The 16559-nt window shown below is 57.4% G+C and overlaps 8 protein-coding genes across 8 annotated transcripts; 5 read left to right on the top strand and 3 right to left on the bottom strand.

Moving 5' to 3' along the window:
* Positions 1-149: 149 nt before the first annotated feature.
* RPN6 (26S proteasome regulatory subunit rpn6) lies at positions 150-1473 on the bottom strand (the record flags this gene model as incomplete). The annotated part of the gene is made up of 2 exons (XM_064803545.1): positions 150-1156; positions 1209-1473. The coding sequence occupies 2 exons, from the start codon at positions 1471-1473 to the stop codon at positions 150-152; spliced, it is 1272 nt and encodes a 423-aa protein (XP_064658460.1).
* A 284-nt stretch (positions 1474-1757) lies between these two features.
* sof1 lies at positions 1758-3098 on the top strand (the record flags this gene model as incomplete). Its single annotated transcript, XM_064803544.1, has 1 exon — positions 1758-3098. One exon carries the CDS (start codon positions 1758-1760, stop codon positions 3096-3098), a length of 1341 nt encoding a protein of 446 aa, XP_064658459.1.
* Positions 3099-3472: 374 nt separating this feature from the next.
* Positions 3473-4904, bottom strand: LTR77_006301 (uncharacterized protein; the record flags this gene model as incomplete). The annotated part of the gene is made up of 3 exons (XM_064803543.1): positions 3473-3865; positions 3938-4574; positions 4756-4904. The coding sequence occupies 3 exons, from the start codon at positions 4902-4904 to the stop codon at positions 3473-3475; spliced, it is 1179 nt and encodes a 392-aa protein (XP_064658458.1).
* An 887-nt stretch (positions 4905-5791) lies between these two features.
* Positions 5792-7709, top strand: LTR77_006300 (uncharacterized protein; the record flags this gene model as incomplete). Its single annotated transcript, XM_064803542.1, has 5 exons — positions 5792-5838; positions 5890-5959; positions 6017-6097; positions 6154-6504; positions 6555-7709. 5 exons carry the CDS (start codon positions 5792-5794, stop codon positions 7707-7709), a joined length of 1704 nt encoding a protein of 567 aa, XP_064658457.1.
* A 1354-nt stretch (positions 7710-9063) lies between these two features.
* Positions 9064-9913, top strand: LTR77_006299 (uncharacterized protein; the record flags this gene model as incomplete). Its single annotated transcript, XM_064803541.1, has 2 exons — positions 9064-9442; positions 9504-9913. The coding sequence occupies 2 exons, from the start codon at positions 9064-9066 to the stop codon at positions 9911-9913; spliced, it is 789 nt and encodes a 262-aa protein (XP_064658456.1).
* Positions 9914-10451: 538 nt separating this feature from the next.
* On the bottom strand, positions 10452-12004 carry LTR77_006298 (uncharacterized protein; the record flags this gene model as incomplete). Its single annotated transcript, XM_064803540.1, has 2 exons — positions 10452-10607; positions 10661-12004. The coding sequence occupies 2 exons, from the start codon at positions 12002-12004 to the stop codon at positions 10452-10454; spliced, it is 1500 nt and encodes a 499-aa protein (XP_064658455.1).
* Positions 12005-12520: 516 nt separating this feature from the next.
* LTR77_006297 (uncharacterized protein) lies at positions 12521-13020 on the top strand (the record flags this gene model as incomplete). Its single annotated transcript, XM_064803539.1, has 3 exons — positions 12521-12568; positions 12625-12795; positions 12859-13020. The coding sequence occupies 3 exons, from the start codon at positions 12521-12523 to the stop codon at positions 13018-13020; spliced, it is 381 nt and encodes a 126-aa protein (XP_064658454.1).
* A 413-nt stretch (positions 13021-13433) lies between these two features.
* LTR77_006296 (uncharacterized protein) lies at positions 13434-16502 on the top strand (the record flags this gene model as incomplete). The annotated part of the gene is made up of 1 exon (XM_064803538.1): positions 13434-16502. One exon carries the CDS (start codon positions 13434-13436, stop codon positions 16500-16502), a length of 3069 nt encoding a protein of 1022 aa, XP_064658453.1.
* Positions 16503-16559: the final 57 nt, after the last annotated feature.

Below are 16559 nucleotides of genomic sequence, written 5' to 3'. Positions count from 1 at the left end.
CAATGCTTCAAAGTTGATGTATTGCATGGCTGCCGCTCACAGCGACGCAGGTTGTCTATGTTTACACGCTTCGCAACAACAGCACGTTGCTATCGTGCAGCTTGCTCTGCCCGGGGCCTCAGCACTGCTCTCCTCACCACCAGACCCTTTCACTCCAGCAAGCTCGCCTGATTAGTATAAAGCACATCCACCACCGTGTTCAACTTCTCAATCGTCTCCAGCGCCGCATCATACCCCTTATCCTTCTCCGTCTCCTCAAACACCACCAGCACGCCCGCCCCTTGATCCAGCACCCCAATAATCACCCGATCCAGAATCATCTGGCTCAGCTTCCGCTCCACCTGCGCGACGTCCAGCCCGACCATCTGCGCCACGTGGCTGATCTCGACGCGCGAAAAGGGCTCGATGACTTTGATCAGGTTCTGCTCTAGCATGCTGTCGTACAGCCGGCGGAGATGCGAGGCGATGAAGCGGTCGCTGCCGAGTTCGCGGCGGTAGTTGTGCAGGGCTTGTTCGTACTCTTCTAGACTGCGATTGCTGTGCGCGCGTGCGACGGCTTTCATGGCGTCGAGGTTCTTGCCGGCGTATTTGAGGGCGTTCTTCGAGGTCATGAGAGCGTCGACGTCGTCTTTGAGGTTCAGCATGATCTTGCAGAGGAGCATGTACTGTAGTGCGGAAGTGGCTTTGGCGGCTTCGTCTTGGCTGTGGTAGCCTTCCATTGCTTCGATGAAGTAGGAGAAGGCGGTGTTGAAGTCGTTGTCTTCGGCGTGGAGTTGGCCGGATTGCATGTCCAGTCCTGCTTGGAGGAGGGGTGGGCAGTATACGCTGGCCGCGGAGGTACGGGCGGAGGTGAGGGCGGCGCGGCCTTTGGGGACGTTGCCGAGAGCATGATAGACGCGCGATTCGAGGAGTTGGACTTCGACTAGGACGAGCTTGTCGTCGAGGCGTTTGAGCTCTTTTAGCAGGCTGTTGATGAGCGTGAGGGAGTCGTAGTAGGATTGCTTCTGCATGTAGAGGCCAACAAGGCGGACCTCGAGGTTCTGTCGGAGGAAACCCTGGCGTTGTTTGACGGCCCAATCGATGGAGGATTTGACGGTGTCGATCTGGATCTCGAGGGTGTTGGGGATGGCGGCGAAGAGGTCGAGGAGTTGGCGGACTGCATGAGGTCAGCACAGCACATGTATCAATACAATGGAAGGTTTGCATACCCAGCTTGGCCGTCTTCGCTCGTGCGAAGCTGGTGAGGACATCTCTTGTCTGCTGGATGAGGTTCTGAAGGTCCTGAGGTCGCTTGTGATCCCGGTACAACTCTCCTAGTCCCTGCAACGCCTTCTCAAAGTCGCGCACAGCCTTGTCATTCGAGCCAGGTGGTTTTGATAATACGTCCTTGTATATCTGCTCCGCCTTTGCTGGTTGGTCCTTCGCCTGGCTCTTCGCCTCTTCTAATCTCTTCGCGTTGTCCTCTGCTGCCATCTTGTAAATCGACAACACCCGATCGTGGGGTGATGGCGTATCGTATGGTTGTGGAGAGGGGAGGCGGGGAGGTTGTTGTGATGGTATTGTGAAGGTCAATTGTGTCGTTGATCGCTCGTGGAAACGCGCAGGCGAAGCTGCCTCACAATTAAGCTTTCTTGCGGCTCTGCGGGGCGACCCTCGCGCTGCAGGGATCTACTATTAGTGGCGGGGCCGAGATCGACGTCAAGAAAAAGTGCGAGCGATTTGAAGAAAGACAACACAAACATGTCTCTTCCACGACGATGAAGATCAAGGCACTGTCGAGGTCGTCGGCCTCGCACCAAGCTCCCGGAAGCGATGTAGCCCGCCAACCTCGCAACCTCGACCCGTCGCAACACCCGTTCGAAAGGGCGCGGGAATACACTCGAGCATTAAATGCCACCAAGCTGGAGCGCATGTTCGCGCAGCCATTCGTTGGACAGCTGGGAAGAGGGCATGTCGATGGGGTCTACAAATTGGCAAAAGACCCCAAAGCACTAGACCGCTTCGCAAGCGGCAGCGGAGACGGCGTGGTCAAAGTCTGGGACCTGCCCAGTCGAGACGAAGTATGGCAGACGCAAGCCCACGAGAACATGGTCAAAGGCATGTGCTGGACGAACAACCAACAACTCCTCTCCTGCGGCAGCGACAAAACCGTCAAGCTCTTCGACCCCTACAATACCCCCTCCAAATCCGCCCCGACCGCGACCTGGCTCGGCAACAACGCCTTCACATCGATAACCCGCCACCGCACCGACCCCACCTTCGCCGTCTCCTCCTCCTCCATCTCCCTCTACGACCTCACCCGCCCCTCCTCCACCCCAACCCAAACCCTCGCCTGGCCCACCAGCGCCGACACCATCACCGCCCTCTCCCTCAACCAAACCGAAACCTCCATCCTCGCCTCCACCGCCACCGACCGCTCCCTCGTCCTCTACGACCTCCGCACCTCCTCGCCCCTCCACCGCTCCGTCCTCACCCTCGCCAGCAACGCCATCAGCTGGAACCCCATGGAAGCCTTCAACCTCGCCGTCGCCAATGAAGACCACAACATCTACCTCTTCGACACGCGCAACCTCTCGCGCGCGCTCAACGTGCTGAAAGACCACGTCAGCGCGGTAATGGACGTCGAGTTCTCGCCCACGGGCGAGGATCTCGTCTCCGCGAGCTACGACCGCAGCGTGCGGCTGTGGAAACGCAATCAAGGCCATTCGAGAGACATTTACCACACGAAGCGCATGCAGCGCGTCTTCTCCGCCTGCTGGACGCCGGATAACGCCTACATCCTCTCCGGGTCCGACGACGGCAACATTCGACTCTGGCGCAGCAACGCTTCATCCCGTTCCGCGATCAAGAGCGCAGGCGAGAGGCAGAAACTCGAGTACGACGATGCGCTCAAGGAGCGGTATAAGCACATGCCGGAGATCAGACGGATAGGACGGCATCGACATGTGCCGAAGCAGGTGAAGAAGGCGGGGGAAATTAAGAACGAGGAGGTGCGGGCGATCAAGCGGAGGGAGGAGAATGAGCGGAGGCATTCGCGGAAGGGGGAGAGGAGGAGGCGGAGTGAGAGGGAGAAGATGGTGCTTGCTACTGAGAAGTGACGGTCTGTAAAGTGGGGGATATTTGATGGGGTTAGGGGATGCATAGCGAGGTGTCTTGGGGGTTTTGGGCGGGCATTTGCAGGCGTTGAGTGCAGGATGTCCTCGTGATCATGTAGGAAGTCGAGGAAAGATGAGACGAAGAGGTTCTGACTTTGGTAAAGCTTCCAGATCCTATCGTACATGCTTTGGTGAACAGCCATCCAACTCCCCTTGACTCTCGCTCAACATGTTCGCCTCCCCAATGCATGCAGCAAAGAATTTCAGTGGTATCATCTCGCAGCCCCCAATCGAACGACCGTCTCGCGCTTCCAAGCAACCCCTCCCTCCTTGCTTGCCAATGCCCCCTTCACCTCTGGCAACAACCTCCTTCCTCCTCACTGCCCCGTCTTCCCAAAACTTCCCAGCGCCTTCCACAACCACCCATGTACCACCCTCCCGGGATCATACCTTTCCGGCACCGCGCCCGTCCCACTCACCACGGCCAACATCATAATAACCACCACCACTCCAAACGCAAGACTCGTCAACCGCCTCGCCACCGGCCTCCGCTGGCCGAAATCCGCCCAGCTGCGTAGTCCAGCTGAGATGTATTCTTTGAGCGATTCGGCGCCGAGTTTGTAGTACACGAGGCCGAAGAGCGCGATCGAGTAGCCGAAGGCCTGCAGACCCGAGACGGGGTCGCGGAAGATGAGCATGCTGGCGCAGACGAGGAGGATGTCCTTGAGGACGCCGGAGAGGGTCATTACTAGAGAGGAAGTCTTGCCGATCTAACATTAAAGTAAAAGTGTTAGTGGGGTGGGTGAAGGGAGGGGGAGGGGGAGGGGGAGGGGAGGGCTTACCAAGAAGACCACGCTGACGTTCAGCAGGAAGGCGATCACAGCGTTCAAGATCAGGACGGAGAAGCCGACGTTCTGGACTTCGACGAACGTCATCCGCGGTACTTCGACGACGAGCGCGATGACGCCGTTCATCAGCGCGCAGACGGGGGCGAAGTAGTACAGCGACACGAGCGGATCCATCTTAAACTCCGCCCCGCTCAGCAGCCGCTGCACCATCACCAAGCGCATGGCCTCGAAGACGATCCCGCCACACTGATACAAGAACCCGATGAGGACGAATTGGATCTCGCCATAACTCGCCACCACCACCCCGAGCACGATAAAACTCACATTCCCTAGCTTCTTCAGACTAACAGGCTCCACGGCCATCGCCCAGGACGTGAGGAGCGTGACGACAGGCATCGTGGCCTTGAGCATCTGGATGAAGGAGACGGAGAGGTAGAGGTAGGTTAAGTTGCCGCAGATGAGGGAGAGGGAGAACATGAGGCCGATGGGCAGGATGGTGCGGAGGTAGACGCGGCCGGTCATGGGGACGCGTTTGCGGGAGTCCAGGAGGGTGGTGGTGCGGGAGAGGAGTTGGGTCATGAGGGTCGCGAAGCCGAGGTGCCAGGAGGTGAGGAGGATGGCTATACAATCACTAGATTAGCGGGGTGTACCTGTGGTTAGGGAGGGGGGAGGGAGGGGTGGTTACGGTAGTGGAAGCCGGCGGTGGAGAGGATCCATTTGTTGAAGAGGATGGTGGTGGAGGAGAGGGAGATCCATGTTCTGTCCGCTCTATTAGCATTGGCTCGGGTAGAGGTGTGGTGCCGTCGACGTACGCGATGTAGAAGGCAGGGTGTATCGAGCCCTTGGCTGGTTCAGGCTTCTCCGTTATTGCTGAGACAGCTGGGTTGACTGTCGGCAGCATGGGCTCTTGAGGACCGTCCCTGGGCTGCTCGTCCGATATTCTTTCCTTCTCGTTCTCCATCTTGTGCTGATTTTCTTCCTCTCCGACCTGCGGCTGTTGGAGGCTGTGAAGTCGTTGTCGAGGGTCGGGTCGTGGCTGTTGGGCGGCTTGCGCGCGATAAGACCAGTCACTAGGAGGCGGATCCCGTGCGACCAGCGGCAGCTCACAGTCTGAAAGTCAAGGAGAGTCGTTGTGGTCGTCGAAGAAGAAGTCAAAGAACAATCTACGAAAGTGGGTGCCTGAGAAAGACGCAAAGACACGCCTACGCAATCCTCGTTTCGCGACCATCAATCCTCATTGGCCCGCTCGTCCTCTATGCAAGGAACATCACATTTTCTCACACGAGTACAACGTGTTGCAAAGACACGAAAGGCTTCTTCGAGACTCCAACTGTCCTTCTACTACGTCGCGCAACGTCTTGTATACCATAGCGATTTCATGAACGTTAGAAGTCTGTTGCCCGCTGCTGTGGCACTCCCGGAAGGATGTATGTATGTATGCATGTGACCAGGGTCTGCCTCCCCTGTAGATCGTAGGAATGCCCTCCGCCGGAATCGTTGATGGGACGTGTGTTGGACCGGCTGTCCTGGAGAAGCAGCGTTGTCCACGACAGCGGCATCTAGGAATCTATATCATCCACGCCGTCGTCTGTTTGCTTCATCTCGGAGGTTTGAGTTGGGACGGTAGAACAAAAGCTTGAAGTGAGACGTGTGGCTGAAAGAAGACTGGACCCTGGACTCGACCTGCAGCTGCATTGCGTGGGGCGGCAGCGGCGACGACGCGGCGGTCTGGCACTGAAAGATTTCGGGAGGCAAGCAGTGTACGACGACAACACTTCTTCTGTTCATACCACTCCCTCTTATACCTCCTCACTCATTGCGTCTTCGTCTTCCACCACAACCGCAAGCATGGCCCAACACAAGCGCCAGATCAGCAAGGCGAACGGGCAGGAAATGTAAGGCAACCAGAACCAAACGTTGCGTACCACTGTTGACATATCCAACAGCGACGTCGATGTCTTGATCATTGGCGCTGGCCCGACTGGATTGGGCGCCGCGAAACGCATGAATCAGATTGTATGGACATCCTCTAAAATACGGCGAGGAAGCAGGGCAATGGCTGATTGAACGTAGAACGGCCCGTCATGGATGATTGTCGACTCCAACGAGACACCTGGCGGATTGGCCTCAACAGACTGCACACCAGAGGGCTTTGTAAGTCTATACCTTTCATATACATCTCATGTAATGAGTACTAATGTATGAAACAGCTCTACGACGTCGGCGGCCACGTCATCTTCTCTCACTACAAGTACTTCGACGACTGCATCGACGAAGCCCTCCCCAACGACGACGACTGGTACCACCACCAGCGCATCTCCTACGTCCGCTACAAGGGCGAATGGGTACCCTACCCCTTCCAGAACAACATCTCCATGCTGCCGAAGGAAGATCAGATTACATGTTTGGAGGGCATGATCGATGCGACGCTGGAGGCGAGAGTGGCCAACACAAAGCCGAAAGATTTTGACGAGTGGATCCTGAGGACACAGGGAGAGGGGTTGGCGAACTGCTTCATGCGGCCGTACAACTACAAGGTGTGGGCCGTGCCGACGACGAAGGTGAGCAACATCCACAGGATACTGAGGTCGGGACTGATATGGATGAACAGATGCAATGTGCATGGCTCGGCGAGCGAGTTGCAGCACCCAACCTCAAGCTCGTCACTCGCAACACAATCCTGAACAAGACGGCCGGCAACTGGGGTCCCAATGCCACCTTCCGCTTCCCAGCCCACGGCGGCACGGGCAACATCTGGATCCAAGTCGCCAAAACCATCCCCCAAAAGAAGACCCGCTTCGGCGAAAACGGCCGCGTCCAGCTCGTCGACGCCGACGGCCACCGCGTCCTCCTCGGCGACGGCACCACCGTCAACTACAAGAAACTCATCAACACAATGGCCGTCGACTCCCTCGTCGAGCACATGCGCGACCCCGAGCTCGTGAACCTCAGCAAAGGCCTCTTCTACAGCACCACGCACGTCATCGGCGTCGGCGTGCGCGGCTCCCGCCCCGAGCGCATCGGCGACAAATGCTGGCTCTACTTCCCCGAAGACAACTGCCCCTTCTACCGCGCCACCATCTTCTCCAACTACTCGCCCTACAACCAACCCGACACCTCCAAGAAACTCCCCACCCTCCAGCTCGCCGATGGCAGCCAGCCTTCATCCTCCGAAGCCAAAGAAGGTCCCTACTGGAGCATCATGCTCGAAGTCTCCGAGTCCAGCATGAAGCCCGTCGACAACGCCAACATGCTCCGCGACTGCATCGCCGGGCTCATCAACACGGACATGCTCCGCCCGGGCGACGAAATCGTCTCCACCTACCACCGCGCCTTCGACCACGGCTACCCCACCCCTTCCCTCGAGCGCGAAGGCGTGCTCACGCAACTCCTGCCCAAACTCCAAGCGAAAGATATTCTCTCCCGCGGCCGCTTCGGCAGCTGGAGGTACGAAGTCGGGAACCAGGACCACAGTTTCATGCTCGGCGTCGAAGCGGCGGATCATCTGGTCAATGGCGCCGCGGAGCTGACGTTGAATTATCCTGATTTCGTCAACACGCGCGCGAATACGGAGAGGAGGCTGGTGGATGGGGCGCAGATGTTTGTCGGGGCGAAGATGAATGGGTTTGAGGAGGAAGAGCAGGCGAGTGGAGGGGCGAATGGGAGTTTGGCGTTTAGGCCGGAGGCGGTGAAGAACAACCAGGATAGCGAGAAAGTCGCGGGGGTGCCGAGTATGAAGGCTGCGAGGGATGCCGCGCCGGTGTGAGGTGGTGAGGGGAGATCGGGGGGAGAGAGATGGGGTGGGAAGGGAAGGGAAGGATGGAGAGGGGGTAGATGTGGAGGAGAGGCGGGGAAGTGAGATCGGTACTGGTACCCTTATGAAATATAGATGTAGTCAGCAGGCGTAGTTGGGATGAAAGCTAGGGGCATTGACTGCTGGCGTATATGATAGAACGGTAGAGAGTAGACACCGCAGAAACAATGCATCCGGTACATCTCACAAGTACCCGACTGCCTCCAGCTCCCCTTGGCATATGCGTCTGTATCAGCCAAACACTCCCACGAGCCGTGCGTGTGATAAGTCCTTCTTGAGTACATTACCTGCCTCTTCCGGTCCCTCATCGTCGATGCCAACATGTCAAAGGGAAAGGGAAAGCCTCCTGCCGTTTCTGGCCGTCCCACGTATCCAGTGCAGTGCGTTCGCAGACAAGCACCTCGCATTCGTGGATAATTGGAAGGAAAGGGTATTGGCAGGGGTGGATGTCGCCGTTGAGGACGAGGCTGCAGCAGTAAATGGACGGGGAAGACGTGGGTTGTGGAGATTGTACATACATAGCGAGTACGGATGGAGGGGGTGGAGAGTTACTTGTGGATGTACCGGTACCTGCTGGGAACTTGGCTGGCGATTGAACTTCTTCGCCATAATTCGAAAGATCTCATCTCAAACCGTATCGCCATCAGACGAAAGTCAAAACGTGCAGCCTCTCCCGTCGATAAACTCAAGCAGTGCAAGTAGCTTGTCAACAAGCCAGAAAGCCGACACCTCCGAAGCAACCAACCCAGCGCGCACGTGCAATCACATGCTCCGCCAACAGGTTTCCGCCTTGTCCAAAGTACAGGTACACAGTACATGTTCACAAGCCCATCGTCCCGCGGAAGCGCGTTATCTCCCACACATCGCACAGAGTCTGCAGGCAAGGCCGCGAGGCAGATCATTGGCGGCGCGACAGGCGTTGGGACGTTGCTGCCCCACTTCTTTGCGCGATTGACGTCGCTTCCTGCTTCGCGGCCGAGAGCATGTGATTGTCACATGAAAGCGACTTGACGCTGGAAGTTGGAGATAACCGTGCGAGGCTCAACGGATTCTTCTCTTATACCTCTCTCTGCCTGCGATCTTTTGCGGGTTTTCTTCGTTTCTGATTCTCTGTAGCAACTGCACAACACAGCTAGGAATGTAAGTGAGGAAAGCGCTGCTGCGTGACGACGAGGCTGTGTGTTGTTGCCGCGCGATAATACGAGTACTGACTGCCTCTCCAGTTTCTCTCACAAACCAACTTCCTACCAACCCTCCGAAAACACCACCAACAACACCACCCTCCATGCCCCACGCAACCGCCGACATGCCCACCACCAACGGCACCTCCTCCCCCAACAACTCCAAATTCCTCTCCCACCTCACCACCTACCCCGTCGTCTCCGACGGCGTCGAGACCTTCAAATCCAACCCCTACGGCAAGAAATCCCTCGACCTCGCCGACAGCGCCTACCAACGCTTCGCTAAGCCCGTGGAGCCGTACCTCGAGACGCCGTACAGCTACGCGAAGCCGTACGTTGCTAAGGCGGATGAGTTGGCCGACGAGGGGTTGGGGAAGGTGGAGAGTCGGTTCCCGATCGTGAAGGAGGAGACGGGGGCGATTGTGGAGAAGGGAAGGAGTGTGGCCGGGTGGCCGCTCCAACTCGCTGGTGAAGGGAGGGACTATGTCGTCAACACCTGGAACGGTGAGTCTTGCTCTACCCTTCCCTCAACTCATCCAGAACCCATTCTAATCGATGACAACAGACGAGTACAACAAAACCGCCTCCCACAAGTCCCGCTCCCCCGCCACCCTCCCCACCCTCTTGCTCGCCATGATCTCCTTCCAACTCCGCCTCGCCTCCGACTTCTTCCAGCTCGTCGCCGACTTCCTCGGCCCCAAGTACGAGGAGGGCAAGTCGAAAGCCTCCGACTACGCTCAACAAGCCCAAGAGACCGCAGACGAGTACACCAAGTTCGGCAAGGAGAAGGCCAACGACCTCCAGAAGAAAGGCGACGAGTACACCAAACAAGCGCAGGATAAGGCGGGCGAGGTGAAGAAGGAAGGCGAGAAGCAGGCGGATGGGATGAAGAAGGAAGGCGAGAAGAAAGTCGACGGCGCAAAGCAGGAGGCTGGGCAGAAGAAGGAGGAGGTGAAAGGGAAGGCGCAGAAGTAGGGTCCTGTGTCGCAGATCCAGCTGTTGGTGAGGAAGGGCGGGGAGTCGTCTTCTTCCTCCCTGGGGGAGGGCAGGGCGAAGCAGTCGAGGAGGAGACGGTCGAGGGAGGAGGGGGTTATGCGGTTTAACGATGATGCGTAGACGTATTCTATCCTACTTCACAGGACGTTTTGCGGGCAGAGTACGACGGCACAGATGATGCGGCAGGGATGGGTGATAGACGGGTCATTAGCGGCGCGTATGGATAGATGGATGACATGGGGGTTTCTTTGGTGCGAAGCGCTTCAGATACCACTTCGGGTTTGTATCGTTAGATAGAGATGGAATTGTCCTTCTTCAGACTTCTGCTGCTGGTGCTATCTTTCCTCGTCTGTGTTGAGGAGTAGACGCCGCTATCCTGTCCCTTGCTCAGCCCGCCTGTGCTCGCAAAAGAGCCGCTCTCCGCTCGTCCCGTGCATCGTCAAACGCCCAGGCTCCCAGGCAAACCAGCCGTATGTCGAGCCGCCAATGCCGTCTTCCGTCCGCCACTCGGTACCGTTCAGTCGTCGTCGATTTCGATGACAACCGCCTCGCTCTTCTTCTCCCCCCTCTCCTTCCCCTTCCCTCCCTCTCTTACGTCCTTCGCCCTCGGCAACGGAATGTCCCCAGCAAACATCTTCGTCCCATCTTTCAGGACCTGCCCCAGCTCCTCCTTCTGTGAAACCCGTTAGCAAAACATCCCACCCCACGAATCCAAGACGAACTCACCAGAACCGCCCTAAAAACCACCACCTTCCCCCCCTCCTCCCTCGAACAATAATCCACCTCCTCCATCCTCACTCCCGGTAGTGGCCTCTCCGTCCCTCCCCCCACCAACAGCACAAACTCCTCCTCCGCCGTCGCCTGCGCGTAAACATGCCACACCGTCTCCACCGTCGTCTTGCGATTCCCGCGCATCCACACGAACTGTTTTTCCGAGGTGAATTTTTTGGCCGGGTTTTCTGTGGGGTTGAGGACGCCGATCCAGTAGCGGTGGGCGGGGAGGGGGAGGCGGGGGAGGTGGTGCAGGGCGCGGGAGTGGAATTTAAGGGTGTGTTGAAGGTGGGGGGAGAGGTGTTTGGTGGGGTCGATGGGGGGAATGGTTGGGGGTGGGGGGCAGGTTGGGGTGGGGATGCGGGGGGCGCTGGGGGGGCAGGAGGGGTGGTGGTCGGCGGGGTCGAAGTTCGTGGTGGGTTCGGAGGTGAGGTCGATGGTGCGGCTTTTGATGTGTTTGGTGTTTCGGCAGGCTGGTGGCGGGCTGGAGCCTTTGGTCTTCTTGATGGCTTCCGTCTGCTCGGCGTCTTCTTCTTCATCTTCATCTTCGTCCTCGCTGTCAACGTCCTCGGAAGCCTTCTTCCCGAACGTAGAGCTGAAGAGATCCGCCTCTGTATCGTCCTCGGCGTCAGTGCCATGTCCCGCCTCATCGTTCTCCTCGCTGCCGTTCTCATCATCATCAAGCTCCACGACCTCCCTCTCGTCTTCCGCAAGCTCTGCATGCTCTCCACTCGGTGAGGCGGAATAGTCTCGGTCTTCACCTCCGTTCACACCTTCGTCCGCCTCGGCCAGCTCTTCCTCAGCATCGACGAATGCATCTTCTTCGTCCGACTCATAGCCCTCACCTGTTGGCATTCCCGTCATGTTAGGTCCAGAGACCGTGCGTCTGATGAGTGCGCCGCGGGCGGATGTTTCGTGGTAGGGAGCAGGGTCCGCCTCCACATTTGGCAGGAAGCCTAACGTATTGTTAGGGGCGAGATCTTTCGGCAGCATCACACGCTTTGCGTCGACTTCCTCGTCAAAGTGCGAATCTGGCACCTTGCGCTTCAGGCTCGAAGGTGGCGACGTGAAGGAGTTGCCCGCCATGCCGTTGAAGCCTTGCTCGTGGGTCGGTGTGTCGTTGGTGTAGTATCCTTGAGTCGGCATGCCGTTGTTGTAGTAGTCTTGAGACCCCAGGAAATTGCGAGGGTCGACCGTCATGCTGGCTCTGTTGTACTGGTCGCACTCTCGGCAGAGGCCAGAGGTGTTTGTCGGGTCGTAAGGTACCACTCGGCCGCAGGGCTGGCAGACCATGCTCATGTTGCTTGGTTTCGCTCTTCCGAACCCGAAAGAGGTGAAGTTGTTCATCGTGGATGAGCTGCTGTTGTTGTTCGAACGAAGAAGGTTGCGAAAGGAAAAGGATTTTAGAGGGTAGAAGAGCAAAAGTAGTGAAGGTTTCAGGTTGCGCTAGTCGCGGATGAAGTGACTTTGAATAAGTATGTACTGAGATGTGAGCGAGAAGTGAAGGCGTGTGACAGAGCTGGAGCCTGCAGCGATGAGAAGTGATATATCACAAAAGCAACCCTGAAACACTAGCGTCTGTGAGAAGTCACGCAGACGGCAGTGAGGTCGACGAAAATCACATGTTTGCTATGAAGTGAGCTCCGACCTACCTCGATCGTAACATCACATGCACGACACCTCCCGTAGCCTTCCACACTACCTGCACTCTCACTTCCTCACCTTGTCTCCCCAAATCTCTCCAACATTCCACTACTTGCTAACCACTCCGACCACCAACAACAAACACACCCCACTCAAGAACCAACACTCACAATGTCCGAGAAAGCAGAGAAGGCCAAGCCGTGGACCGACACTGAGAAGGTGACCTCACTCCAATCCTGAAGGCGACGAACCCCAACAGCTAACACGCCCACAAGATGGGTCTCGTCTTCCAGATCCTCGAGAAGTTCGGCACGATCCCATGGGACGACATCACGTTGCCCGAGGGTCGTACCAAGAAGGCCTGCGTCGTCATGATCGACAAGGAGAAGCAGAAGGTCAAGAAGGCTCGTGGTGAAGGGTCTGAGGCTGGGGCGACGCCGAAGAAGGTACGTTCTTTTTTAATTTCCTCTTCCTCAATTGTTTGAGGCATGGTCTAAGGCATGGCGCAGCGCAAGGCGGAGGGCGAGGCTACCCCCAAGAAGGCTTCCCCGAAGAAGAAGGCTACCAAGTGGGACCAGAAGGCTGTCTCTGCTGATGACGATGAGGCTGGGTCCGAGGTCAAGGCCACGCCGGAGGTCAAGGCGGAGGAGGAGGGCGATGATGTGGCCTAGATGGCATGTGGTCCGCTACATGAACGCTGGCTGGATGTCAGTTTCTGATGGATGGAAGGCGGAGATGAGGCGAGAAGGTTGATCGGAGGTCAATGCAGAGCCGCATGCTTGGCAGTATCGGACATCGAGGAAGTGTCCATCAGAAGCAGAAGCAATGAATAGCAGCTTGCTACCATCCCACCCCATAGTCGTGTCTCGACCTCTATTTCATGTTTGCGTAGATGCGTGTTGGAGTCCTGCGAGGCCTGCCGTCATTTGCGCAAGGTTTCGGGCACCAGACATCATTTCTTGGATCCTCCTCTAAGGCACTCTTGCGTTGTTCCTCTCTGATCAAGACACCTCGCGATTTCCCTACTGTCTCGCGGCTGGCACCTTCGACCGTTGGCTATTCAAATACATCCCGCGCCTTCACAATGTCTTCCACCGCGAACGGATCTACTTCGAAACGGAAGCAGCCTCCCTCCGAGACATCGGACCGACCATCAAAGCGAAGACCTTCCCAAGGCGCCGACACGATGCGATTACAACCTTATGAAAATGGCATCTCAGCCTCGAAGCATGAGACTCTCAACGGCGACAGCGCAATGGAAGAGGACGAGGGCTCAGAGATCGTGTACGATGGAGCAGCCGCCGCAGACACAGCAGAATGGCAGGCGACGATCGAGAAGGTGGTGCGGAATGTCGTCAGCATCCACTTCTGCCAGACCTGCGCCTTCGACACAGATTCGGCCATTGCGAGCGAGGCGACGGGGTTCGTGGTGGATGCTGAGAAGGGTTACATCTTGACGAACAGACATGTGGTTGGCGCTGGACCGTTCTGGGGTTATTGCATCTTCGACAACCACGAAGAGTGCGATGTTCATCCTGTCTACCGCGATCCTGTGCACGATTTTGGTATCCTCAGATTCGACCCCAAGGCTATCAAGTACATGCCTCTGGCAGCGCTCACACTACGACCGGACCTCGCGAAAGTGGGCGTAGAGATCAGAGTGGTGGGTAATGATGCTGGGGAAAAGCTGAGTATTCTGTCCGGTGTGATCTCGAGACTGGACCGCAACGCACCTGAGTATGGCGAGGGGTACAGCGACTTCAACACCAACTACATACAAGCTGCGGCTGCCGCTTCTGGAGGCTCGTCAGGATCTCCAGTAGTCAACATCGATGGCTTTGCGGTTGCACTACAGGCGGGTGGACGTGCGGACGGGGCTGCAACCGATTACTTCCTACCGCTCGACCGACCTCTGCGAGCGCTGAATCGGATAAGAGAGGGCAAGGAGGTGGAACGAGGCACGATCCAGACACAGTGGGTCATCAAGGCATTTGATGAGTGTCGGCGGCTTGGTCTGACACCTGAGTGGGAGAGCAAAGTGCGGGCAGCGTTTCCGAAAGAGACGGGCATGCTGGTGGCAGAGGTTGTGCTACCGGATGGTCCTGGGCATAAGCACCTCGAAGAAGGTGATGTACTGGTTAGGGTGAATGGCAAGCTCCTCACGAAGTTCGCTGAGCTCGACGATATCCTGGACAGGGGCGTGGGCGGCAAGGTGAAGTTGCTGGTCCAGAGAGGTGGCGAGAATGTCCAAGTCGAGCTGAATGTGGGAGATCTGCACGCCATCACACCAGATCGCTTCGTTTCCGTCGCGGGAGCTGCTTTCCACAACCTCTCCTACCAACAAGCCCGTCTATATGCAGTCTCGCTCAAGGACCCAGGAGTCTACTGCTGTGAAGCGTCTGGATCTTTCCGCTTTGAAGGCTCTGAGTCTGGATGGCTCGTTCAGACAATCGACCACAAGCCGACACCCGACCTCGACACTTTCGTCGAAGTGATGAAGGGCATCCCCGATCGGAGTAGGGTCGTTGTCACCTACAAGAACATTCGCGACATGCATACTGTGGCCACTACCATCATACTTGTGGACCGACACTGGCACAAGCACATTAGGCTGGCTGTCCGTAATGATGTGACCGGCGTCTGGGACTTTACGGATCTTGCAGAGCCACTTCCACCTGTCGCGCCAGTGGCACGGAGAGCCAACTTCATCCAGATGACGAGCACGAAGCATCCCGCTGCGGTGGACATTGTACGCTCGTTCGTGCGGGTTGGCGCTAACATCCCGATCAAGCTCGACGGCTATCCACGAGCTCGCAAGGTTGGTTTTGGTCTGGTCATTGACGCTGAAAAGGGTCTTGTTGTCGTCTCGAGAGCCATCGTGCCATACGACATGTGCGACATCTCCATCACCATCGCCGACTCGATCATTATCGACGGTAAGGTCGTTTTCATGCATCCGCTGCAGAACTACACCATCATCCAGTACGACCCGAGCTTGGTGCAAGCGCCTGTCAAGAGCGCGAAGCTGGCATCGAGACCGATCAAGCAGGGCGAGGACACCATCTTCTTTGGCTTCAACCAGAACTATCGCCCGGTTGTGGCAAAGACAGCGGTCACAGACATTACCACTGTTACAATTCCTACCAGCGCGTCATCTCCACGGTACCGTGCAGTCAACCTCGACGCCATCACAGTCGATACCAGTCTCAGCTCCCAGTGCGGTAGCGGCGTACTCGTTTCCGAAGACGGCACGGTAGAAGCGCTGTGGCTCAGCTATCTCGGCGAGCGGAGCGTACACAGTGGTAAGGACATTGAGTACCACCTCGGCCTCGCCACCCCAGCCCTCCTCCCCATCATCGACGAAGTCAAGAGCGGCGGCAAGCCCGACCTCCGCATCCTCAATCTCGAAATGCAAACCATCCAGATGAGCCAAGCGCGCATCATGGGCGTCTCCGAGAAATGGATCGAGCGCGTGGAGAAGCAGGACCCCGAGCGCCACCAACTCTTCATGATCCGCAAAGTCGACGCCGGCAACGTCGGCGGCCTGGCCGAGAGCGACATCATCCTCACCATCAACGACGAGCTCGTCACGCGGGTGAATGACTTGGATGTAATGTACAACCACGACGTGCTCAACGTCCGCGTCGTGCGCAAGAACCAGGAGATCGAAATGGAAGTCCCCACCGTCCCGACCTCGGAGCTCGAAACCGACCGGGTCGTCGTCTTCTGCGGCGCTGTCCTGCACCGTCCCCACCACGCTGTGCGTCAGCAGATCAGCAAAGTGCACTCCGACATCTACGTCTCGGCCCGCATGCGCGGCTCACCGGTCTACATGTACGGTCTCGCGCCTACAAACTTCATCTTGGCCGTCAACGCGGTCCCGACACCAGATCTCGCGAGTTTCATTCGCGAAACGGCGAAGATCCCGGATAACACGTACTTCCGGCTGAAGGTGATGACGTTTGACAATATCCCCTGGGTGGCGACGATGAAGAAGAACGAGCATTATTTCCCCACGGTGGAGTTTGTCAAGGACGCCGGGGTGCGGGAGGGGTGGAGGCGGGTGACGTATGAGGGCGGGGAGGTGAAGAGGGGGGAGGGGGAGTTGATGCCCGAGGGGGCGGATGCGGAGTTGGAGAATGTGGAGGGGTGAGCGTGTGCTGCATCTGCATCGGCATCTGCGTCTGCAAGGGGGGGTTTTGCATAGGTG

The sequence above is a fragment of the Saxophila tyrrhenica genome (assembly GCF_035928015.1).
Source record: "Saxophila tyrrhenica strain CCFEE 5935 chromosome Unknown scaffold_9, whole genome shotgun sequence".
NCBI lineage: Eukaryota > Fungi > Ascomycota > Dothideomycetes > Mycosphaerellales > Extremaceae > Saxophila > Saxophila tyrrhenica.
The sequence above is the reverse complement of the archived record's forward strand: the minus strand, read 5'-3'. Positions and strand labels throughout refer to the sequence as shown.